Here is a 26,885-nt window from a genome sequence, read left to right as displayed (position 1 = left end):
ATTCCAGGCCATTATCTTGTGTCCTGTCACTGGCCACCACAGAGAAGAGATCAGTGCCTGCCCCTCCTCCTCCTCTCATGAGGAAGTTGTAGAATAGCTAAGGTTACCCCTCAGTCTCCTCTTCCCTGGGCTGAACAGACAAACTCACCTCATCCATTAAAGGAAAGCCCCAAAACATGTGTTCAAGACAAGAACTAAACAAAGTTCCCCTCACCTTCAGGAGGGATGAGTTTGGCACCTGTTCCACATAGAACAGCACATTGTTTAAAAAGAAGATCTAAGGCTTCAGAACCAGCTAGAAAACAGACCTGCCCATACACTGACTTCATACTTGTATCCAACTGTGGGATGAGAGAGAGCCCTTTAGAACATAAGCCTTAGGGCTTGCAGCATAGGCAAAAATTATCTGCAGGTCTGCCTCCAGCATCAGCTCTGGTACATTTCTTGCCCCAATATTAAATGACCAAGCTGAGGGTCTGTGTAATAGGATGGAATTGCAGCACATTTAGATCTCCTCATGTGGCTTTGTAATTCAGCTGCTCCACACAACAGACTAAAACCAGCAAATTACAAGTAAAATTTAGTACTATAACATTATCAAAGACATCATGTGCCAGATGAGTATGCTGTATGACATTAAACATACTGCTCTGCTGCTCCTGGCAGCAGAGTTGCCCGTGTCTGGTTCATAACTGGTGGTTTCCTGCACCAGTGATACTTTCTCCTCAAAAGTGGAAGAGCAGGCAACCGTGCTGGTAAGGTTTTACTGGAAATGCACTGCCTGTTCAGAAAGCACCACAGTTCACACAGCATCAGAAAATTCTGACACAAGGAGACATTAGAAAATAGTGCTTCTAGCTTCATGAAAATGTTGGGCTATTTCTGCCCACAGCTTAGTCACAGAACTTATTTTCAGACAAAAACACGGCAAATTAATTTCTGATGTTCCTAAGTTGTTATTCTAAGCTGGAGCAGCTAAATGCTAATAATATATGCAAATACCTAGGTAACAAAAGCTATTCCTGACACAAATAACTTGGCAAATATGCAGGACAGTTACTGAAGTCCTATTTGCAATAGAAAGGGGTATGACTTTCTCAGTGCAAGAATAATAAGAGTAAAAAACTTGAGGGTTTTTTAAGGACAGAACACAAAGGGCAATAACTGTATTACCATAAGTGATACTGAGACAGTTCTGTAACAATCATCCTGAAAGTATATCCCAAAGAGTTTACTGATAAATTTTATGCAGATATCATACACACACTGTGCTAGCTTTGTTTACCCGAATTATACAAAATCCAGCTTCCCCTGTGCATACATATTTCAATTCAATTTTCACTGAATGTGTTCTGCATTACATGCTTTGAGAACCAGAATTCTCTTTCTTCCTGAAAAACAAGATTTTTTCAAAAACTTTTGTCTGCAGCAAAGAAAGCAGTCTCTGCACATGCAATTCTGCTCAGCTTTGCCAACCAAATGTAACTTTCACACAACAATCCCCACTTCGGTCACCTGCAGAGCAAGGGCTGCCCACAGTGACCAGCCCCACGGTTCGGTCAATGGAAAACTGATGCCCATCAGTGGAAAGCTGGGACCCCTTTGCCCATTCTGTCTGTGACCTGAATGAGATGCCCAGGCTCCCAAAGATTAAGTGAAATAATTTGTGCCATGTGCCCTTCTGCAGATCAGCTAGGCTTCCCAAAACACAGTGCTTTGCTCAACTTTGCATAAATCAGTAGATGTCAATAACATTCACATGGCATATAATGAATCCTGAGGGACAGTCTTCCTTTTATACATTTTATGGGAAAATTCCTTGTTGGCCTTAGATCTGTTTAAGGGCAGAGGATCTGTCCCTGTACACCACAAGTACAGCATCTCCCCTACTGCTGCTAGTGGCCTATTCAAAAAAATGGTATCACCACACTACGTTTTACTTTAATAATTAAGGTAGAAGACTCATGCAGAAATGAAACAAATTTCCAGATAATTTTCTATTCCACATTTATTTGTACGTATATTGCAGATCTAAGTTTTCCTTCAGTGCATTGCCTGAGCTGCAAATTTTAATTTGCCTTCCCTTCTCCCACCCCTAAACTATAACCATGTAGTTGTGTGACAGGGTATCCAGTACCCTGAAAAGAAAAAAATGGGTGTGGAGGCGGTTAACTATGTCAGAGGATATATGAGTACATACTAAAAAGCGGCTCCCGTCCCAAAGGAAAAGCTTCTTAAACTGAGAGATAAAAGGCATATGACAAATATCTGCCAGGACCCTTTTCCTTAAATGCATTTGGGGCCTTCTAAACTAATCTACACAGGCTATTTCAGGTAAACACAAGTTTCCACTGCCAGTATTTTCAGCAAGTTAGATAGATGCTAGCCTCCCAGCAGAAATGACAGAGCTGCACTAATGTATCACTAAAGTATTGATACATCTTGCCTCTCAACAGGTCTTGTTTGTCCAGGCTCAGTAAGATACTAATATTGAAGGCCAGGTCTATTCCACAACAGTACTAGCACTGTCTCATCTCCACCAGGTCTGAGGCTAGAGCTGACACAGCAGGTTCGTAGTTCATCTCAACTGTAAAACACCGTGCAGATGTAACATAGCACACGGTGTCCAAAAAACATAATGGCAAACCTGGTAAATGAATACAGAATTTCCAAATCTCAGGGCGTATCCTTAATGGTTTAACATCATACTTTCCACTGTTTCACAAGCTGCAGGTGGGGAAGGGGAGAAGGCTGAGATAATAGGGCTTCCGACAGCAAGTAAATACTGCAAACAAACATGAAAAAGATGACAGAAAGACTGCAAGGCAAAGGGTTATGCCATTCGAAAGCTTCCACACACAGAAGAGTTTGACCCTCAGGGTTTGCATCTAGACCACACATAGATCCAGATGACTGGAAAAAAGAAACGTCATTCTCCAGGTGGCTTTTAAAGAGGCACTGTCACAGAGAAAGTGCAACATGCAGTGTTCACATCTTTACTGGACATGCAAAACGAAATTCTTGCTTTCCAAGCCAGGGTAAGGAACAGCATGTGTGCATGACTCATAAAAAACAGAAAACCTAGCAGCAGCTCCAGATTTAGGAAACAGTTTTGTTTACTTTATTGTCAGTAACTCACCAGCCCAAGTAAAAGTTGGTGCAAATGTGTGTCTGTACTACATATGCTCAAAAACAGTATTAGAAATTAAATACAAAGGAAACTGCTTTCAGAAGATTAAAAGTAACTGTTAACAATGTATTGTCTCTCTATTCCCCTGGGATGGGTCTTCAATCTTCACAATTTTTTTCTTATTTTCAAACTAAAAAATAATCAGAACTTTTAATCTCTGTACAAACAATGCAGTATTTGAGGAATATTTCAAAAAATGATTTTATGATATTAACTACACAGGAAAAAAAAAAACCCACCAAAACCCCTAAGGAACCAGATTTTCTATTTAATCAGGCCTAGCCATTATAAGTAAGACTGCTCATATCTCTATATAATTGCAGAATCAATACCATAAAATCTGACTAAAACCTCCAGAAGAAATTTGTGATGCTATCAAGTATTTTCTTGCACAATGGTGCCCATTTTATGCACATCATATCTTCATTGTCTTGCCGATTCTTGCCTGAAAAGAGATTTACTGAAAAACACACTGGCTTGTTTTCCAGGTAAATAAGAAAGAACTAACTGCTGCTCCTTGCATGCAGTATTCTTCCATGTAGCATCCACATGCATTTTTGATGTTCAATTTACTTAATTGCAGGTATCACTTGAAACCCAATTAGTGAAGGAAAAAAGGCATGTTCCAATGGCCTACACTGACAATACACCTACAAAGCAAGGGCCACTGTATTTCTCAGCAAAACTAATGTCATACAGAGTCACCCTTCCCAAGAGGCCTCAGAATCCCACGTACATATTCACATGCACTAGCATACCGTGTCCATCCAGAAGACATCAACACTGTGCTTCCTTGAGAAATGATGGAATAGTGAGCCAGACCTCAAACAGTCTTCACGGTAAAAGAATGTTGGTTATCTCCAGAATGGTGACAGTTCTTAATACTTTTCCCTCACTGATGGCATTTTAGTCATCAACAAATACTGCCTCTCATCTAGACACACTAATTACTGCCCCCACCATGTTTATTACATATGACATGATGTCAAATCATAATAAAAACATTTCTTTATTATAAATTGCCACAGCACTTGTTAAAGAGACAGTATCAGCTATGAATTATCTGTATTTCCTTCAAACTTTTTCAAGCAATTTAGGTTTCAGATATTTGTACCTCATGGTGGCGCTATTTTTGCATCTTCTCCTTTAAATAACAAGTTTTCCTACTGTATTAGTACTCTGCTTATGTTTCACAGGGAAAATAAGACACTCGTCTAGACAAACACAAACTTGAGTGTTATCAAAAGCAAGATTGACATAAAAACACCTAACCAATTAAAACATTTGTTGTTCTTCTATCTTGCCACAGCATGGTTCTACTTTTTCAGCTGATACAGGAGCATGGCTGTCAGGCATGGCAAGCTCCACACAATTTATGTTGGAAATTTTCCCCTGCACTGGGAGGCTGAAGAAGAATGACTTCATTAATTCCAGCTTTTGATTCAAACAGACACACTAGAGAACAACATACATGTGACCATTCATGATAAGTGTTGCTCCAATATCTCACACATACATGCATGAGCCCAAAGCTAGACTGAAACCTGACCATGGAGTTTGGGATAGAGATGGACTCCTGGAAATGTCATCACTTCCTTAATTGTCTTTTCTTGGAGAAAGTAACTAGACAAAGCAGTAATTTATGAAGAAGACATGTCAGAAGCTTGGAGGAAACTGGAGACCATGAACACAAATCACAGTCTATAATCAAAAATCAACACACATCTGCCTGATAGAAACGTGTGAGCCCACGTGCACAGTGTGCTTACACATACAAGCCATAGAGAGACAGGAAGAGTCCGCCCAGTAAACAGCAGCAGCAGCCCTCTTGCTCTCTGCAACCCTGCAAGAAGAGCACATCAGTACCTGCAGCATCTTGCATCAGAGGAAAACAAGAGTCCAGTTTACAGCTTCTAGCACGACATTTTAAGCAGCAGTCAGCAAAACCCAAAACTGTGAGCAGTCAGAAAACTACTGATGTTTTTCCTTCTGAACCCGCTAGCGTTCTGTGGTAGGCCTTGGCATGGCTTCAGACACTGCTCCACACAGCTCCCTCAACTGAGAACAGGGCTCACTTTCTGCACACAGCAAACAGTCCCATTTCTAAAAACAGAAAATACCGAGGGTTTGCACAGCACTTTCCAAGTCATGAGATGTCACTGCTGCCTCTTTAAGGGCAGACACGCGTCAAGCCACGCTCCTGCAGGACGTAAGGCTCTGTACAAACAGGCTCCTCTGGCCAACACAGGACTTCCTCTGGCAGTTCTGGTGGGCAGAACGTGAAAGGACTGCCAAATCCAGTGACCAGCAAATTCCGAGCTGGCTAAAAACAACATGCAGAGACTGCAGTCCAGACAAACAAGATGAAAAAGCCACATTAGAAAAGGTGGGATTTTATGGAAGCACAGATGCCTCAAAATGCTAACAAAAAGAAGAGGGGAAAGAGCATTGTAAAGGTTTTCAAACAACAAGCAAACTCCACTTCTTAAAAATATAGCAATGCCACGTTCATCATGAAGGTAATTAAGACATCAATGTCATTTTAATGTATCAGCTGCATGGGAGTTGCAGCTTTCAGCAAACATGGAGTTATCTGAGACAGACACTGAATGATTATGATTTCTGTGGCGTACGCTGCCGCTCTTTTTAAGCCTTTATAAAGTCTATCGTGTACTTTTTTTCTGATTCTGTCCAGTGCTCCAGCTGGGCTCTTGAGCATGGCTGTGCATAAAGGGAGTAAACAGCAGCCTGTGAAACCACCCTGGTGAGCCAGTGGAGCTACCACAAGCTGTGGGCAATCTTTGGAAATTACCCAGGATCAAAGATGCATGTGATGAGGAACTCCTGCTTTCCAAGCAACAAATACGGGGTGTTCCTGGAGTACATTTGCCACAGCGTCACTCACAGCTTGACTCTGAGACCTCACTGGCACAGAGCACTGCTGAAAGCAGTAATTCATCTGGGCTTCCCATTCTTGATCTTCTCATGTGGCACCCTTCCCTCACAAAACACCATGCAAAATGATTAAAAAAAAAAAACGTGGTCAACCTCAAATTTGACAGAGAGGCTTGCAGGTGGTCAAACTCATTTTCCATTGTTATTCTGTATATCCAGTATGACTGACAATGTTGCCTCTGCACAACTTCATGAACCACACAGTACCAAGGAATTAAGAAGAAATGGGTGAAGTGATCGAATTTACCTTGATGGGCTCAGCAAAATAGGAGAGCTGGCCAGCTGAAAGAGGCTGAAGGTTCAAAACCCCTAAACATACTCACATTGAAACATGCAGGTCTGCTGCTATAGCTAGAGATCCACTACCGCTGCCAAGCTAAGGCAGTCAGAAAGTGAAGAGGCAAGAAAATAAAAACACCATTGCAAAGTTCAGATTTTGTCTGTACCTTGGCAGAGGCATAGTGCTTTGTTTTATCTCTCAAAGCCTCTTTTTCTAAAGCAGCAACTATTTTTCTTCAAAGCAAAGGCCTTTGACCTACGAGAAGTACTAAATATACCCACGTGCGGCACTGTATACCTATTCAAACCAATGAATAGGTAACAAAATCCTCACTAACTCCAGCTGTCAAGTAACAAACCTTGAATTCCCTTCCTGCCTGCTGTCAGCACATGACCTCCAGGCCCCCTCTGACCATGACTCTGGTGCTGCAGGTCAGCATGTTTTAAATATGCCCAGAAAGTGGCCCCTTTAATCTGAGCTGAATCTCAAGGCTGTTCCTGGATCTCTGGATGCCTGAGCATGAAACAAAACATTTTTCCCTGACATAGCCTTGGGTAAGGCTGTTGTAGTATTGAACTTCTGAAAACAGTTAAAACAAACACACTGGGAAATAGAGTAAATATGTAGCATAATAGGCAAAATGAACTAGGTTTTCACCACCTTCTTTACCCAGATCTTCAAAATCATAAAAACCAAAAACAGTGTGACAGAAAAATTCTCCTGAGTTCAGAATCAGCCTATTATAACTAGCCTATTCCAGGAGCTAGCAGCCATTTTAATATCATGTTTACTCTCAAGGAAATTTTAAAGTTGTTACTGTTACCTTTTTGCCAAGTAGCACTGATTAAACAGTGGGGAAGAAGGTCTGTCAAATTATTACAGCCTCAGTGGCATTACTCAAAATTATAAAGATAAAGACAAGTCCTTAGTTTTCCTACCTTCATTGCATGTAACACATGTTAAACATCTGTATCAGGCATAACATCTTAAAGTTTTTGAGGATGAGGATGTTAACGAAAACAATAGTGAATCCATTGCCAGGAACTCTGATTCCATGTATTCATATGTATTCAATCCTAAGTATTCGCATGAGATGAACTTTATATGCCCCTCCTCTCTCCCTTTAACTATTTCAATTGTAACTATGTGCTCGAAGCAGCTCAGGGAAATTCAACTAACAGGCATAAGAAAAGAATCCTCTATTAATTTGATAATACACCTAAAGAGGTATATTGATAATATACCTAAAGATTGATAATATACCTAAAGAGTGACTTCCATCTTAAAATAATTTTTATGCTCTTCTATACACATTCTTCTGGTGCAAATTTCTAGAGTTTCCAAGTGACTCTGCAAACAATAACTTCCTCAGAACAAACAGCTCCATGAAGAAGCAACTATCTCCTTTCTGAAAACTGAGAAACTTAAGCAGTGAAGATACCCAAAGCCAAAGAGAAAGTTATTGTAAGAGTTCAGTAGTTCCTGGCATTCAGCTGAGACCCAGATCAGCACAGAAATGCACACACGCACTCACTTCCCCAGGAATATTTGATCAAATAAAACAAACAAAAAAGGCTTGCCTTTTTCTTGCCAAGTTCAATATAAACACTCGAGGCTATTACATGCACCCGTATTCTATTTCCTATGATAAAGCATGGCCAAATATGAATTGTGATAAAAGACATTTCTAAGAAATACTTGAAAAAGATTGGAACTTCGGGGGTTCTTACCTGAAGAAAGAAGACATTCTCAGCCTCAACATACAAGATTTCATCTCAATGGGATTAATGAACTAAAATACAACAAATTCCTTGAAGATCATAAATGTGATAACATTTCATGATATGATCTTGTATTTACCAGACTTCTGCTGTAACACAGAAGTGGTAAACTATTGATTCAGTTTCACAAAGACTGTTCATAATACACAATCCTATACATTTCCAACCTGTCTATTGTCTTCTTTTTCCCAGTTTATAGGGAAGGAAAAGCACACAAATCTTACCAACCCTTACTGAAAAGCCTGCCTGCATCAGCCCTGCCACACGCCCTCCTCCTCATCAGCCACCCCTTCTATGCTTAAATTTGCAAAAGCTTGTTGCCTATATATTCTACACAAGTGTCAAAGGGAGTTAAATTAATGCATACACATATGTTGCATCTTTGTGAGAACAATGACAACTGCACAAGTATGTTTAATGCATGAACCCTCCAAGGAATTTGCTAAGGGAAGTTTACACTCCTCCCAGCAAGTAAGGAATGTGTAATTTAGCAGCATTCTAGCACAGCACAGGTTAAAAACAAAACAACCCAACCTCCTCCCCCCAAAGCAAGCCTTCACATAAAGATTTTTAGATCTTGCATCCCATATCATTAGAACTTCAGCCAACCTCTGAACAAATGCATGATTTATTTAAACATGCTTTCCATGTTGCTAAATCTAAGTAACGTGCTATCAAACAAAACCACTGGTTTTATTCTGGAGTCTACTGGAAATACTACATGACAAACAGATCTCTACCTCTGCTATCAGCATTTGCAGGCAACAGGAAATACTTCAGCTGGTAAATCAAGTTCATGTAATTTAAGGTGATGGGTACATTCTACTTTTAGACAAAGGGCCACTTGGAGTTGGTTTCAACAATAATGGAAAAGATAACATTTGCTCTGCTTTGTTCTCTGAGTCTGATCCTATAAGTAAAATCTGATCTTTGCAACTTGTTTACACTCTTTTGCTCAACACTGTTGCCAGCAAACCTTGCTCCAGCTTCCTGTGCATTTTTAGAGCAGCCATCTCCAAGGACCATGACTGGAAATTGCTCAGGAAATGGCACAAGGAGGCTACGGGTTTCAAATGCTGAGATCTATTCAGTGCCCTACACTTCAGGATACCCCGAAAGCTCACAGACAAGATAGCTTGGGTAAACTGCTTTCTTAACATAAGCACGTTAGATGAGGCACAAGCAGCCTCTTTCTTTTGGACAGCAAGTATATTTACTCAAAGCCAAGTATTTAATTCTAGCATTGTGACAGGTTGACCAGGCAGCAGGGGCACAGCCTGCACGCTCGTGCACGCGTGACGGGCTCACGCCGTGCGCGCGCACAGCTGCGCAAAGCTCTGTGTTACGCAAGCAGCGCCAGCAGCAGCGGCCCAGAGGGAAATATGGATTTGGGCTCATGCAAATGTGCACTCGGCACTTGAGTCATGCTGCTCTCTCAGGAGGTACTCATACCAAATTTGCCTATGACTTAGCAATGGATTTGAAGTTTCCTGAGAGACGGGAGAAGCACTGAAAAATCTACAGCAGAATCACATCCAGCTATTTAGTTTTTCTTGGAAACTATGCTCAAAAAAGCCAACCCAACAATCCCCAACCACCCCCTCACCCCAAGCAAACAACACAAAAAACCCAGAGAAAACCAAAAAGCCCTATAATTTGGTCTTCACGTCCAGAGAACTGATAACTCAGCTCTTGGTATACGTAGTATACTCTTGGTATGCCTAATATACTCTTGGTATACTAAGAAAGGCTTAAAGAACACCAAAACAAAAGAAAAAAAAACAAAACAAACCTACATACCACCACCACCCCCTCAAAATATAAAAGTATCTGTTCCTCATTCACAATCCCACCAAAAAAAGCGTAATTTTTCTATTCATCTCATGACAGTAGAAGATCTGACAATTTTGATTAATGGAAGCCAGTGAGATATCTACTAAAAAAACTGTAAATTATTTTTCTCATCATAAAATAGGCATTTAAGGCCATATATATACTGAAAATGAACACAACAGCTGAAGTTTCATGGATGCATACAATACACATTGAGCTGAAGTAACCACAAACCCAACGAGGCTGATACTGAAGTCAGTGGAAAAACTGATTCTGGCCAAGAGAATCTGCCGTTATTTTAATCACTAAGAAAGACTCCACTTGAAAAATCCTTTCAGCACAGATTTAGATCCTCTTTTCCTAAGTTTCTTCTTGTTACATCATCATCTTTGTTCTTGTTTTACAAATTCTCTAATTGTGTACCCACACGTTTCTCCCACAGGACACAGTACTAAGGATTTGTGTTTGTAATACTGTAAGAATATGAACTAAAAGGCTCAGCTGTTGTGGCATGCAATGTTTTCTTTGCACTTTGGCACTCTGTTTTGATGTGTTTTGAGAGTAAACAACAATATGGCACAACTTTACATAAAAAATTTTATTCTACTGTTGCTTTCTTAACAGCTGAAGTTTTTGCCAGTCCCTCCAAGTGCAGCACACATAAATAAGTAATTGGACTACCATAGTCAGTAACACTTGCTTTCTGTACAGCAGTCCCCCCTCAGTGAAGCATTGAGGCTGTATTACACTGGTAAAAGAATCTAAACTTCAGTATTTGTTTATATGATCATGGCAGGGATCCAAAGGTATTCATGTTAATTTACAACACATTTAGGTAAATGATCTGCTTTTGAAGACAGCCAATTCTGCAAAGGCCTGTGGGAGATCTAAATCTGTTTCTTATTTCCTTTGCTCACCCCCTACCTTTTTTAAGTATATTTTGTGGTTGTGAAAGATAATGAAGAGGGTGGCTAGGCACGGAAGCAGCTTATTCATATGACATGCAAAGTGTAGTTGGACAGTTTCCATTCAAATTGTACATGGTTCTTTGTGGTACTTTGGTGACAATTCAGAAATAACTTTATGCAGCAAATTAACATATAATAATCCCACTTGCAGACACACGTATCACCAGGGATCTGGAGAAAAAGTAATTTCCCCTTTACCTCTCTTTCATGATGGCCAAGACCCTCCTTGGGGTTTCTGAGATTGAGGACGTGCACCTCTTGGGGCAGGCTCGTCGTGCCCCGGCTTGCACAGCCAGATAAGACTGTAAAGCTTTCCAACAAGGCATGGACTGGGTGCGAATTGTTAACAGGCGATAAGACACATTCCCTCTGAGGCACAGGACCTGCTGAGAAAGACACAGACACACATCATGGGGAGAAAAAAATAGCAAAACATTGTTTATACTTGTCAAATAATGATCATCCTTTTGTTCAGAAAATCCACAGGAACACAAGCAGAAGCTTCATGTTCATTATCCACAAAAATAAGACTCTTATTCCCATTGAACTTCTAAGTTGTCCTGAATATGCTAACTCACTGGTTCATTTCTCTCTGAAAGTCTAAATTTTCAAGTATGAATTCCAAAACTGAAGGTATTCTTTAATAGGGAGGAAAACAAAGAGAGGGAAATAAAAAGTCTAAAAAAACCCATTAAACAAAACTAGAAATAAACAAAAAAAAAAAAAAAAAACCAAAAAAAAAAAAAAAAAAAAAACAAAAACAAAAACAAAAAAAACCAAAACCAATCAACAACCCCCCAAAAAAACCAAAGAAACCCCCACCACTACCAGTGATAGCGGTCAGGGGAATTGGTTTGTCTTAGATGTTTATGTCAAACACTGTTACCTGCAAACACTGTAAATGCAATCATGCATATATAACAATGAAAAGTTAATATCTAGCAGAAAGGTGATTATGTCAGGAAGGATTTGGGCGAGCTGGATTTGTTGCTTTTGAAGCAGGACTGATTTATAGTGAACAACATTCAAATACATTGTACAAAACAGCAGGCATCTGTCACATGATAAAATGAAATGTTTGTTTACTGAGTCTATTTTGTGTCTGACAGCAATTATCTGCACTGATAACGGTTATCTAGCCCAAAACAGAGTGTACGCCCTTTCAAATAATCACCACAGCATGATGTAGTGGCATACTCATATAGTACGTGAGACCATGTGATGTGATAGAGCAAGACAGCACAAACGCAAAGCATACAGAGCAGTTTACATTTAAACTATATCCCAGGAAACTAAATCAAGACAAATATTTATGAAAAGCAGCCCTGCTTTTTCAAAACAGCTGAAGCCCACCCCTGACAGTAACAGATACATGTATGTTTTTGATTCAGGAGGTCACAGGAGAGCGTAATTCATTTAACCCCTAATTTGCACCAAAACCACTCAGATAAGAACTAGACTCATGTGAATCAGCCAGTTCAGAGGCTGCCAGGCATAAAAGAGAAATACAAGGTAGAAACAGTTTTTTCCAAATTGTGCACACCTGCAATTGAAGTAAAATGCTTCCTTTGAAGGAAGTTCAAAATAAATAAAATCCTCAACTGATTAAACAGAAGAGCTCTATCTGGTTTTGTCAAGTCTAAAGTCAGCTATTATAGCACTAGAGATCATCTGACACTGGCGTACACTTACGTCTTACGTTTAATTAAATTAGCACTGACCTACACTTTGCTGGTTAAAACCACGGCTCTTTGAAAATGCAGTTTGCAGTTGGCCATTTACTTACAAGTCGGAGTCTATCTTAAACCAGACTATCTGGAAAAAGCAAAGCCCTTGAGCACAGGGAGATTTCTGCACTGCCTCAGGCCACAAAGAGGCCGTTCCTGAAACCCACCAGAGCATAGTGCATATCCTATGAGCTCCCACAGAGCAGGAATATTTGTAAAGGCAATGCTCAAGGCATAAATTACGCATGCATGTGCTTGGGGTACTGAAGATAAACAAACTTTCTTCTCCCTAAATGAGGAGCTTGGCAGTAGCACTGACCAAGTAGCACTGACTTGAGGTTTTCTGGTTTTTATTTAACTCCTTTCAAAGAATACATATACAAAATGTGACTGATCCAAGCAATGATACTCAGTTTAAGAAAAAAAATTAATTAAAAAGTTGCCCTTTGTAATGGCTGAAGAAGTATTTAGGATTTGTAACAATAACAAAACCAGCAGAGAGGCTGCATTTTCCTGATGTGCAAGAGCAGATCAGAGAACCTACTGATAAATTAGCCCAGCCACTGATATGTAAGTCCTACAGCACACCATGTTAAACAACCTGCACAAAACACTTCTCTAAACTCCACAAGCATTTCTTGGCCTGAGAAGGAAAGGAGCACTTGTTCATTGAATTGTTTCTTGTGGGCCAGAATGGAATTGATGGCTCAGATGTTTCAATCGTAACACACACTCACCCACAAAGAACAAGGCGCAAGACTGAACAAAACCAGAAACAGAGTTGCTGACAAAAATGTTCACTTTACTTAGCAAAGGTTCAGGAGAAAAAGCAAATACCTCCCTTGTGATTTCCTTGTGAACACCTATTCCCATGCAGGACATCTACCAATCCTCCCCTCCAGCCTTCATCTGGTACTTACTCTGAACAAATTAAATACATTAGAGTAGAAGACATCTGGATTTTCCCCTCACATCCTACAAGGGGAAGGTGATTGTGACTGTTTTGTTCAGGCTGTAACTGCCTCCTTTGCTGGCACCTCAAATGCACATTAAAAAAATCCCTCTCTTCTGCTCAACATGCAAGATGGAAACAGTCCCAGAGGGAGCAGAAGTTCACATCCTGGATAACTGTGTGCAGCTGAGCTTATCTGCACAGGGACAGGCAGAATGAGGCATGCCTGCTCTGCCTATACTCCACCCTGGCTGAACAGGGGCCAGATCTCCAGCAGAAATTCCGTCACCTAGCTGGCAGCGAGCCCACGTGCTGTGCCAGTCCTGAGCAGGGCTTACTGGTGTAGGTCCACTCTTCCAGCAGTGCAGCTGCACAGCATCTGCCTGCATACCTTGGCAGCCTGGGGCATGTCCCCTCTGTCAGATCTGTTTGGAGGGAAGGGGTGCACAAAGCTGCTCTAAGCTGTTCAGTCCAAGAAACCAATGTTCTGGGGGAATTACTGCCTTTGATAGAACTGCTTTCAGATCAGCCTTGTAAGAGAAAGGGATATAGCCCTGGAAATCTGAACCAACGACTGGAGTACCTGGAGGACGCTCCACTGCAATCAGACCACATGTGCTGTGAGACTGCCCATGCACAAGGCATGTTGTGGGGGTAAATAACTGAGAGGTTGCTCCAGCTGTCTAATTTTTGCCAAGTTTCACACAGGTGCCTGAGTAGGTATGTCCTGGGCCCATACTGCCCTTCCCAGCAACTCAAGACTCTCACAATCACTGTTTCTCTTACACTGGCAATACCAAACCACAATCCTCGTGTGCTGATATTGGCATAGCTGCCCAACCACTAACCTGGGTGTAGTGCCATGCTCACATACACTGGCATGCCTGGAGGTAGCAGCGAGAGGAAAAATTATTTCAAGATCACAAATTCCACTGAATGCTCAGCCTGTAAGTGGCACAAGGCAGCTCCTTCTGCCACCTCCTCTGCATTTATGTTGTACTTTATTCTTACACTGCATTGCACCACAGCAATATTGGAGCTATTTGCTCAACATTCATAAACTACATTTCTTTCCAGCCCTTCCTACTGCACCTGCAGATCTGCCCCACTTAAAGGTTGATACTGCTACAAGGCACTGTCACTCCAGTGGGAGCAGCAAGAGCTCTCCTCTACCCAAATTAGCAACTTTTGGCTCCCTCACACATCCTTCATCTTCCTTCCTGCCTCACACCCTGTTCCTCCCAACCTCACCTGCAGCAGTGACACCAACATCCTGCCAAAATTCATTATCAATGTTCAATTAACACATCAAGATTGCCTTATCAGCTCTAAGTATGCACATATATTCTCCTGCATCTCCATCAAAGCACTTAAAGGGTCAAAGATATCTTCCAGTTTATCCATTCTGATGTGGTCACAAGCCTTTAGTGCCTTCTCTGTGCACACACAGCTATCCTTGGGTTTTGTTTAACTTTGGAGCATGTAACCACTTCATCTTGTTAGCAAATCCTGGCTCCTACCCCAATCAAATTTTAGTTGCTTAATGCCTTTAGAGGATGGAAGGCAGGTTAGGCAGTTTTATTTATAAGAACCAATTATTAGGTATATGTTTTACAATACCTATGTTTATTGCAAATGTTTAGTGAATTCAGAATTCTAGAGAATTGTTAAGTATTGAATTATTTTTCACTTCCAATTAATATTTTAAAGGAAATCAGTGCAGACCCAACCTTGATACCGTGTAGCTGTGTCCATCTGGAACATATTCAATACAACTTCAACATTCTTGTTTCCCATATCATCCACGCTACTAATGAGTAACATGTGTTCTGCTGTAAGAAGGTAGCAGAAAGGGGAGTAAGACTAAGGGGGATAACACAACACAAGATCAACTCATAACTGTGACTGATTTTATTCAAATAGTAAAGGGTAACATAGTTTCTGTTGTATTTCCATGGTGATTTCTGCAGTGTTGTCAGCTGAAAAGCGCAAGCGGCTCCCGCAAATTGCGTGAATCTGTGCTGGGGGCTCCACAGCACATTAGCATGGCTCCCATATGCCATAGCAGAGGGTACAAGCCACACCAACGGGACAGAACACTCCTCAGAAGGAGGACAGCTTTATTGTAATTGATTTTTGAATGAGAGAATGATGATAATCTAGCTATTATATATTTTTAAAAAAATCAGAATCCAGACTTGAGGAACACAAGGTATCTCTATGCTGTCAGGTAGGAAGTAATATAAATTACTGCAGATCCTGCTAGAATTCATCACTTTATGCTGAAAGGCACATTAATATGTGGAGGAGGCTAACTAAAGCAGAGATTTCAGTGTGCCTAAATGACAGACTTTCACAAATGTGCTTTTAGAGAAGGTTAATTTTAAGGGTATTCTCTTAAATCTCTTAGTGACAACGATGGCTGGAACAAACCTACTTTTGAATGACAGAGAGGGGAAATCATTTGAATCTTAAACTAAAAAGCTTCACAGAGCACTTGAGCAAGACTCAGCAATAATTTCTTCCCTTGATATTCGTCACTCATTTCTGAAGTTAAAAGTGAATGGGCAAAGGGCCACTGTTCTACATGGAGCAATTGTTACCACCTACACAGCCTTCTTCTCATAAAGGGTTTCTCCCTGAGGAAAGCATTTATACCAAAACATATACACAAGAGTTAAGGCAAATAAGAATTTACAGAGGGAAGTGACAACTATCACTACCAGAGAAAATGTTAGTCACTACTACTTATTCAGTATGGGTGGCTCTCTAACAGTAAATACTAAATTCCTTCCTGCATAGCCCTTCACAGAAGAGCACCTGGAAAGCCAAATTCCTAGTAATTTGAATGTAGAGGATAATGGACAACCTCCACTATTAACAGGAAGAGCAGCTTTTACTAAAGATAACCATGAAAAAAACTTTCACACTGGTAAGCAAGCACTTGAACAAGACATCAATGCTCAGGATCATTCTGGCAAGCAGCCTTGAGAGATGAAAAAGACAGGATCAGGTGGTAGGAAATATTACACGGCTTTGTGTCGAGAGACAACGGCATAGAGCAAACTTCAGTGCTTCTGCTCGCAAATAGGAGAAGCATCTCCACGATGATCAGCAACTACAAGGAGCTGGGCTGTCCAAGACTACTCCTGGATTACATGATTTTCCTCTCTAAGTGTGACCACCATAAGAAAGATGCAGGGGACAGAATATCAGACCTTCATACTGGCCAGGAGGAAGACTCAAGAAGATGACTGTCTAAAGCATTTTATGTTTGTATAAATCTACACATTTCCCTTCAGATCCTTAATTTTCAGGGAGTTCTTTTACTGCCACATCTAGTGCATATTTTTGACGGTGGAGCTACATTTGAGTGAATCGCCGTTGGGGCAAAGGTGATAGGTTTAAAATTGCAGGGAGAAGATTCAGGAACATGGACTAATTTTGGCTATTTTGAAAAAACAAACCAATCCAACCAACCAAAACACCCAAGATACCAGAATCCATAGGTACCTATTTGAATTCAATGAGCAATAAAATCTCTGAGAGAAAATATATCCTGAAGAAATATCCAGTACAGGTGGCAAGATTTGGTTGTAGAAGGAGTTAAAACATACAAGTTGTTCTAACTAAAAACATGTGCTTTTGCAGAAACACAGCAAAGGTTTCCTATTCCAGCGCATCAAGCAATTCCACAACACCATCTCTGAACCCTTCCCCTTTCTTCAAGGAACAAAAAAAAAATTCTCTGGAACTATGCATTAGCCTACACTCTTCACCTTTACACTGACATCTGGTGCTAATGCTGCATGCAATTAGACCCCTGCTCCATGTGCTGTCTATCCCCAACCATTATCCCCCAATTAATTCCTATTCCACTATTATCAACTCTGCCCAGACTTATTCCATGTATGGACCAAACTATTCAGACATTTCAACACATTAGATTACACTTAATCTCCCATGTCTTTTGATCCTCTATTTTCTGCAGTTTCTCTAGACATTTCTGTTACACATAGTAAAGTCTATCTAACATCATCTGCCAGCCCACTGGGAACCATTCAAATGACATGTCCCATACCTTTTTAGGTTGCTGTTATGCTTGGTACAAACTCCTGATGCTGGCTTCTCCTTTAAAGCAAAATAAATTTTTATGCCTCTCTGGTGGATGTGTTGCAAAACATCCACTCCCATGGCTCCCAGCCACTGGTAAAAGCACAATGTTTATCTCTGTTTAGCAGAGATGATCTAATTTCAAGTGTTACCTGCATGGACCTTACAGTTTTTTCCATGTAGAAAAAAAATTCAAATTATATTTTTAAATCAGAAATTTCTTCTTTCACTTTTTGAAAAATAAGCTTATATTGATCTTTTGTCCTTATCAGGACATAAAACTGATCTAAATTTAATTGGAGAGGTTAACCATCAAATAAAACTCAACTGCTGTAGTAATGTGCTGTAACTTAGAAAATATGAATTAAACCTAAACTATCAATTTAATGAAAAATGGTAAATTATAAAGTCATACTCCTTTGTTATACAGCAAAACTAGTTCAATACCTAAGCAAGCAAGGCAAAGATAGGCAATGTCAATCAGTTAAGCATCTTGTTTAACAAAAGAAACTCTAGGTGTCTTTTTATACACATATTAAGCTAACTAAACAGAAAAGGCAATGAATGAAAAACCTGTTTGGTTTAACATCCGCTGAACACAGTCTCAAGACATTGCTACCCATGAGGCATAATCTTAGAAAACAAACATCTGCACCTGGAAAACAAAGAAGTCTTTCAAAGGCAGATGAACTCTACCACAGAGCTACATTTTATGAAACCTCTGCTGTACTTCGTTCTGACCAGAAGTACTGTCAGAGCCCTACCTTCTCTTGAGGTTTGCAGCAAAACACTGCTTACAGGAACTCTTCCTAGTATTTTTCCATGCCTGAATGTGCAAACTCATCCACATATGCTCTTACTCTCTCTTCCCATTCCTTCTCCCAAGCCAATATTTGGAAAACATTTCCACTAACATAAGAATATCTTTTTAATACTCATAAACAGAACAGCATGCATTCATTGATTTTCACTTAAACACATCCAGAAAGCCCAATGTCTGGTTTCCATGAAAACAAAGTGGTCCACCAATGTTTCAAAAAGGATTGTTGACTTTTTCTGGTTTTTATCCTCAAGTAGTAGAAAAAAACCCCAAGTTTCAAGCTATTAGTCTAAAAACCAAATGCAGATTATTCTCTTGCACCAATCTTCTGTCCCATGAAGCACCCATTCTTGTTTAAACAGTGGTCAATGTTAGACTGAAGGCTTCCCTGCCCCTCAGGTACGGCTGTATTTCAGAAATGCCTGACTCAAATCACAAACTTTTAACAAGACTCTAAAAGATACAAAAATCATTTCAGATAATAAGCAATACCTAAAAATGCAAAGAAACATTGTGCCTTAACAGCCTTAACAGAAGAAGCAAATATAGCATTCAATTATGTTAATGGAAGAAGTTGTCTTCAGCAGAGATTGTGCAAAGAGGAAGAAATGAACAGACACAAACTATTTCTAACATTCCTTGTTCGTTATTCCCAAAAACATTCAAACTTCATGTTATAAAAGTCTATTTTCCCTAGAGGTAGCCCATAAATTGTCTCAGATTTACCCCTCTTTACCACAGAAAGATAGGAAATTGCATGGAAACAATGAATGGAAGTGCACTTTTTATCAGAAAACAACAGGAAGCATTCTGCTCGGTTTACATGACAGCTCTGTATTAGGGCCAAAAGGGGAAAAAAACCTGTATAAAAAATTCAATGCCTGCTTAGGGCAAAAAACTCTAAACCAGGTTTCAACACCATTTTATTTTTAATAAATCAGTATTGGAACTCATCAAACCACCCTACCCCCCTACTGCTTTTACTGTATTCCTAAAATTGGGTAAATTAAAGATGACAGAGAAGGAAATCACTGATTTCATAAATTCAGTTTCAGGAGACAAAGAGAGAGAACCATACTTACTTTCACAATCAGCCATACAAGAATTCATCAAAGAGCATGCACAAAAACACACATGTAAACTTCAAGAACCTGTGCTTATCTAAGGAAACAAGTCTTCTGAGTCTCTCACAGCAAAATGTTACCTATTTAAATTGCAAATATATACTTCAGTTCTTTGCATACTCATGGGTATTCTTGAAAGTGCTGATACTAGTTCTAATGATTTTCAAACCAACAGAAGAAGTGTTGGATTCCCATCTCAGGCAGTATCAACAGTATAGATGAAGGTACCAAAATATACAGTAAGACTGTAAAATGCATACACTAGATGGGGGGGCAGGGGTAAGATTTTTGGATTTTGTTGATTGTTTTGCCTTTTTTTTTCATCCTTTCTTAATCATAATGATTAAAAATATCCCATGGCAATTTTTCAGAATTGCAAGTAGCTGTCACATGCTTGATCCTTACTGGCTTTCATTTGGAACTACATATGTAGCCATCTTTTGCACAAAAAGACACAGTGTCCAAGGGGCAGTACTATGCAATGAAGAGTTTATCTTATCTGGTGACTAATGAGAGCAACCTCAATGAGATCAGGAGAGATTTAGAGGTGTCTTGTGTTTACTGGTTCAGGGGGCATCGCAACCACAGAGGTGATAGCTACTCTTACAATTTAGAAAATTTTCCAATTGCTTTTACTGAATCTATTAGACACTTCACAAGCATTCCTAAACAATTACAGTATCACACAATTCTACAAACCACTAACAGATTTTCCTTTAATTCATAACATTAGCATTTATTTTGAAGCTTGGATAACCTATCAAAAATAAAGTATAGCTGAAGTTTTTTTATTTAATTTCTTTTATCTGGCCCAAGCTTCTTACTTTTCTTCGAAAAGACAAACTGAACTTACAGGAGTTCTGTTTGTACCCTTTTTTTACTACATCTATAAGCGCCTTTCCTTCTTGGTAGCTGGTTTTCTTTCCAATTCAACCCCTATTATTCCATTTAACCATTCCTACCTAGTCCCCTAAGCTTGATCAACACTTGGCATTCACTACACCTGCATACACACGGCTCTTCTTTCAATAAGATGTATTGCTTTTATCTGTCAATTCAATTATCAGCAAGTCAGATTTTAGTCTTCAGAGAGTGAACAATGAATTCTGAATGCTGGTGCATATGGATGCATGCACATCTGGAGAGTTAAGAGAGAAGTGATTTCCTTTCAAAAATATCTTTTTGACAGCCACAGAAATGCAGGGTACCAGATGGTACAGCTGTCAGCTCAACAGCAACTTCCTGCAATCATCTTCTGCTTTAACTTTGTCACTGGGCCCAGGGCTGCATGGGAGCCATGCCACTTGTGACTAGCCCATCAGAAGAGTAGGCTAGCAGTCACTGCCTCTAATCCTTGGCCAGCACTGAAGATTGTGGATTCTGCTTGCAACACCAGGCACTTAGTGAACAGCAGCTAGGGAGGGCTTTTTGGTCTGGGGTTTGGTTTTTCCTCCCCTCAGTTCTGCCTGTCAGAAACTGACATATAGGTGCTTCACTCAAGCATGAAACTTTGTAAGCCTTCCCTTTCCTAATCTCAGTTTACACGTCAGAAGCATCACTCCATACTAAAAAAGGGAACATCTGCTCAGTGCTGTGTGTCAGAAGATCTGATAAACACCGCTGCTGGACGCGGCGCTGGAATGAGAGCAGCGGCATTGAAACATGTGATCTGCACGCTGCCAGCCAGACCAGGACGTGCTGGGGCTGCTTTTCCCAGCTCCTCAGCTGCAAAGGGATTGAAAATCCTCATCAGTGGACAGGATCCTTCATAAAATAAAGAAATGTGGCTTTGTTACTCAGGCTTTCAGCTGCAGCAGTTGGCAAACGCTTGCTTCAGTCCCATCAAATGCAGTGGGGATCTCAGAAGCAGCAAAAGCCAAAAGGAAGGAGAAAAACTTGGGGAAAGATGGCTCCATAACTGAAAGAATACTAGCTTTTTCCTAATCAAAAATAACAAGATTAAAAATTCAGTTGAAAGCTGAATTCCTGTAACTGACCATTTAAGGATGAGTTCATTATCACTAAATGTCTCACTGAACAAACCTTGAAAACTGATCCTTATCAAGTGCTCAAGCAGGACAAAACTTCCCTCCACAGAATATTTAAAAGCTTCAGTCTTGTCTTGAAGAATACAAAAAGAGCTACTTAAAAAAAATCAATAAAGAAAAAAAGGCAAAAACTACTGTACTGTTCAACAGTCCCCATTCAGCTAAACAAGTGCTTCTTGCCCTCTGCTGTAGAATCAGCAAGGATATCAATCCTGGACTATGCCCTACTATAGGTTCTCTCTTCAGACTTCTGAATATTTATAATCTAGTTTGGTTTTAACTAGGAAAGACACTGTGCTCAAATTTTTTCAAGGTTCTAAAGAACACTGGGAAACACCACGGTGGCCCCAGTGCTGAGGAATGCCTCAAGCCAAGGCAGTTGTGGGCACCATGACCTCATGCCTGCCTATTGTTTGAAGCTTGCTCAGAAGCACCAGCCTAGCTGCAGGACAGGCCCCCAGGCCCCAGTGGCTGTTTGGCAGGTGACAAATGCTGTGCCTGGCACCCAGGGCACAGCTCTCAGCTTCACACAGACAGGGGGCCACATCATCAGGATGGAGATGGACCCAAGTGAACAAGTCTGTGGAACGGCAAGTTTGACAGAGCTATACATAAACAGTTATTTCTACAGGTAATGAAAAAACAATAAAACCTAACATTGCAAGTTTATGAGAGAGGATGAATCATCCATCTTACCACAGCCAAACCCAGGGTGCCTCAGTCTCTCCACCTTTCTTCTTCCCACCAACACTTTCCAGCTATCTTATGCCTCTTTTGATGCTGATCAAACCGGTCTTCCCCAGGAGCTGATGCAACTCACTAACATGACAAGAAAGTAACCCAGGTATAACGAGACTAAGCAGGTTTCTGTTGGCCTTGGGTGCATTTCAGAGCAGGAAGGAAGGTTTGGAGAGTACCTAGGCTGGCTGTCACCAAGGCCACTGGAATAACCTGCACCCCTGTCCCTACTATGGGCAGCAGGGAGCCTTCAGACTTGATTGTGCTTGTGAAACCTGACTGAATGTGAAAAGACCTTCCTAGAAAGAGATAATACTGTTGATTTTAGAAAATGTGCTGACCAAGCAGGTGCAGTTTCCTTTTAGTCCATAATAAGCATAACAGTGACACAAACTACCACTTTCAAAAGTGCATGCATTTTCACTTTGAATAAATATTTCCATGGTGGAGAGCACAAATAGTCACAGCTTAATAACTGCTCTGATTACCAAAAAGACTTAGTGCAATACCTCAATACACTCTATGTATGCACATATGTGTATGTGTAAATATTCGTATATACACATACATGTTCTCCATAGCTACCACATCTAGATGCTGACAAAACATTCAGGGGAAGTGAGATCAAACTTTAGTCATATAAAGGTATTTGTTTCACTTTTGAAGAGCATGCAAGAGACGGTTGTTTTTTAGCATGAAAGCTTTTCCTGAAGGAATTTCATTTCAGTTCCTCAGCACTACTAATCTCACTATTTACAATGACAGGACATCGCAGTCATGACACATGGTCTCTTAAAATTGCTCTCCTAATCAGTGTTTGTGTAAGCCCACTCTTAACACCTCACGTAGAATGCAGAACTGGAGCTACCCCCTTTGTAAGTGGTAACCACCTTGCACTTCTGCACTCCCCTTGCCTTCCTATCTCTACTTCCTGTGTTAAACTCCTGAAACTGCATTTACAGCTGCACTGCAAAGAATCACCTTAGATGTAGCAGTATCAGACCTGATGTGGGAAAAGTCTGAACTGGTTTAATAATTAAGTGCATACAATGTCACTTCAACTCATTTACATATTTAGGACCTCATGGCACAGTCCTTTGGATACCATGAAGTTATTTACTATTGTTGAATTAACATAATGCTTTTTATTCAGACAGAATAATTTTTCAAAGAGACTGAAGGAGCCATACAATGCTTTTACCAGCTCAGCTCTCGGTCCAAGTTAGACTTGCCTCTAGCTTTCAGGGTAGGGTAGAAGAGTGAGGGTAGAAATGCTATTTAAATAAAAGAAAAAAAGAAATAAAAACACCAAAAAAAGCTGAAAAAGAAGATAAAGTTTTGTTTACTGTTCTGGTTAAACAAATTCTGAGTAACTCCTGTCTGGTTTACAGATTCTCATCATCTCAGGTTGCTGCTATAGCATCTTCTTACAGGACACCTGTACGTATACAAGATGCTACACATTTGAAAACTGCTGCAGACAACTTCTCTATGCATTCACCTTGCAAGAGCACTGTTCTGTTCAAAAACCTGATATAACTTAACCACGCCACACAGAGCCTCACCTACATAACTAATGAAACTGGGTGATTTGCTAAAACATTATGTCCTGGGAGAAATTGATAAACATGTAGGTCAATATTAAAACCCAAATGAAAAACCCCAAACCACTAATGACCTGAAAATCATGATCTGAAATGTCCCATCTTTTCCTTCAAAAGCAGCAGTATTGTCATTCTAATGCAACAATGTAGCACCTGCACCTACACAGTGCATGGACATTTGTCCTGGACCTCCAAATACCTGTACACTACCCAAGATCAGTGACAGCAGCTTTAATCAAGCTCACAGATCCCAGAAAGTCATAAACAAACAACCAAACTCCTGCTATTCTGTCTGGAAGAAGCTTCCAGGCAGAAAAAGAAGACATGGTGCAAAAGAGCAGATGAAGTCAAGAGGCCATCTACATTTACAGAGACTGAATATTAAATACACATGAAAGCCCAAGTGTTCAAAAGTATATCAAAGTAGGATTAAAGCATATTGTTTCTGCATGTATTTCAATGTCAGCATCCCTTCTACCCAAGTGACTGCTGGGATCGTGCCAAAATGCTGCTGGCCAGGTATCTGTCTCAAAGACACCAGCCTCTCCAGCAGAGAGAGGTGATCAATCATATCCATCTTATACAGAGCTGGGGATCAGGAAGCCTGAATCATCAGCACAGAATATTGAGTGACCAAAAAAAGAATCCAAATCCCTTGCCATGACTGGGTTTTACTGTGCCTAATAACTTGATATGCAGTTTCTTGCCTCAAAGGAGAAGACAGTTTTCTATAGGAGCAAAAGCACCTCTGACTCAGACCAGCTCTGAAACCATCTAATCATAAACAGATAAATCTGTGGTTTTTATCCATAAAAAGACTTAATAAATAAATTAAAATAAACATTTTCTCATCAGTATTGTCCCCAGGTTTTCTTTGCTGGGCACAATATCTGTCCACATCAAGTGCATGTTTTTGCTCATCTTTTGCTGCTAATTCTATAAAACTGTCAATATTCCGACAAGTAAATAGAGATCTTTTCTTCAAGTCAACTACTTTTGGCTTATAGCTATGAAAAGCAGAAACCATCTTTGTTTTTTCATCCCCAAACTGGAAGAAATTGATCTTTGCCCTCTCAATAAGGCTGACTCAACAGGATGAGTGGAATACAAGCACAGAGATCAAGTGGCCCCATAAATCCCTATTTTGAACATTTACACAAAAAGACTGACCAGAAGCAACAAAAGCAATACCTGAATTTTAACAAGCTCAGTGCTTACACCACATTCTAAACAGAACCTGCTTTCCAAGTGTGATGTTACATCTTAAACTCAGCTGTTACTCTAATACTGACATGCAAAAAGCAACCAAGCCACCTTCCACTGGACCACAGGCCATTACATCACAGCTCAGTGTTGCCATCATCACAGTGAAGTTATCCTGAAGTAAGATTACTTAAACTAGAAATTCCAGGTGCATAATCCTAGACAAATATTTTTCAGGGTATTTTCAAGAAGTTAAGGATCTGAGACTTTTGAAATGCCTGGCCCCAGTTACCTAAAAACATAACTATTATTTAAAGTGTAACCTAGCACTTAAGATAAATGGCTTGCACTAACATGGCTCCATTTTCCCCTTTTATAACCTGTTAACATTATTACCACTAATTTATAGGGCAAAAGAAATTCAACAGCTGAAAAAAGAGTTTGTCCTTAGGTAAATCATTTGGTGGCTTTTAAATGAGACTTCAAATTAACCCTTTCCAGCTATCACAGCAGGTTCTCTTTGAATGCTTTACATGAAAAACACCACTTAAAGTTTATTCACATCTTCCTTAAAAAAAAAAAGGCATATTGTATAACACACAATGGAGGAGAAACTGATGATGGCAGTATGTAATCAAACAACACCTGGCCAGAGTGCCACATTACAGCATATGCTCCATGCCCTGCCTGATCTTCCACCCCTCTGAACCCAGCAGTCCAGCCCTGAAACACAGTAACAGCCATACATGGGAAACAACAGTGTGTTGCAGACTTAAATGGAATTAAAATTTCAGTATTATGTAAGGAAAATTGGGACTGGAAAGATTATTTTATATCAATTTCCAGGATTCATGCTCCCTCCTCTTGGAATCACAGAATGATAGAATGGTTTAGGTTGAAATGGACCTTAAAGATCATCTAGTTCCAATGCCCCTGCCATGGGCAGACAACATCTCCCACTACTCCAGATTGCTCAAAGCCCCATCCAACCAGGCCTTGAAAACTGCCAGGGATAGGGCATCCACAACTTCCCTGGGCAACCTGTTCCAGTATCTCACCACCCTCACACTAAACAATCTCCTCCATATAGCCAATCTAAACTCCTCCTCTTTAAGTTTGAACCCATTACTCCTTGTTCTGTCACTATACTTCCTGAATGAACAGTCCCTCTCTGCCTTTCTTGTAGAGCCCCTTCAGAAACTCTCAGGCCTCCATGCAACCTTCTGTTCTCCAGACTGAACAGCCTCAACTTTCTCAGATTTTCTTCAGAGGGAAGGTGTTCTAGTCCCCTTATCAACTACGTGGCCTCCTCTGGACGGGCTGATGTCTCCAGCCTGTCAGTGTCCCTCTGGGTGGCATTCATTCCCTCCAGTGTGTCAGCCACACCACACAGCTCAGTGCCAGCAGTGAAGTGGCTGAGGGTGCTCTTTTCCAGGCACTGCATCCTACCAGTCCTTTCCACACAGGCTGGGAGACTTCTCCAGCTGAAGCCAGCCAAAGGCATTTACAGGTAAGGAGGAAGTCCTTATGCCTCCTCCTTCCTGCCATC

General features: G+C 40.4%; 1 protein-coding gene across 1 annotated transcript in view; it reads right to left on the bottom strand.

Moving 5' to 3' along the window:
- The window catches only part of TGFBR3 (transforming growth factor beta receptor 3), a 113,038-nt gene that overhangs the window by 56,488 nt on the left and 29,665 nt on the right, over positions 1 to 26,885 (bottom strand). Inside the window, exon 3 of the mRNA XM_068199835.1 lies at positions 11,206 to 11,390. Coding sequence (XP_068055936.1) covers positions 11,206 to 11,390 — 185 coding nt within the window. The remainder of the gene's footprint in view (positions 1 to 11,205; positions 11,391 to 26,885) is intronic.

Source organism: Anomalospiza imberbis, chromosome 9 (genome assembly GCF_031753505.1).
Source record: "Anomalospiza imberbis isolate Cuckoo-Finch-1a 21T00152 chromosome 9, ASM3175350v1, whole genome shotgun sequence".
Lineage (NCBI taxonomy): Eukaryota > Metazoa > Chordata > Aves > Passeriformes > Viduidae > Anomalospiza > Anomalospiza imberbis.
Note: the sequence above shows the minus strand (reverse complement) of the source record. Positions and strands in the feature narration are given on the sequence as shown.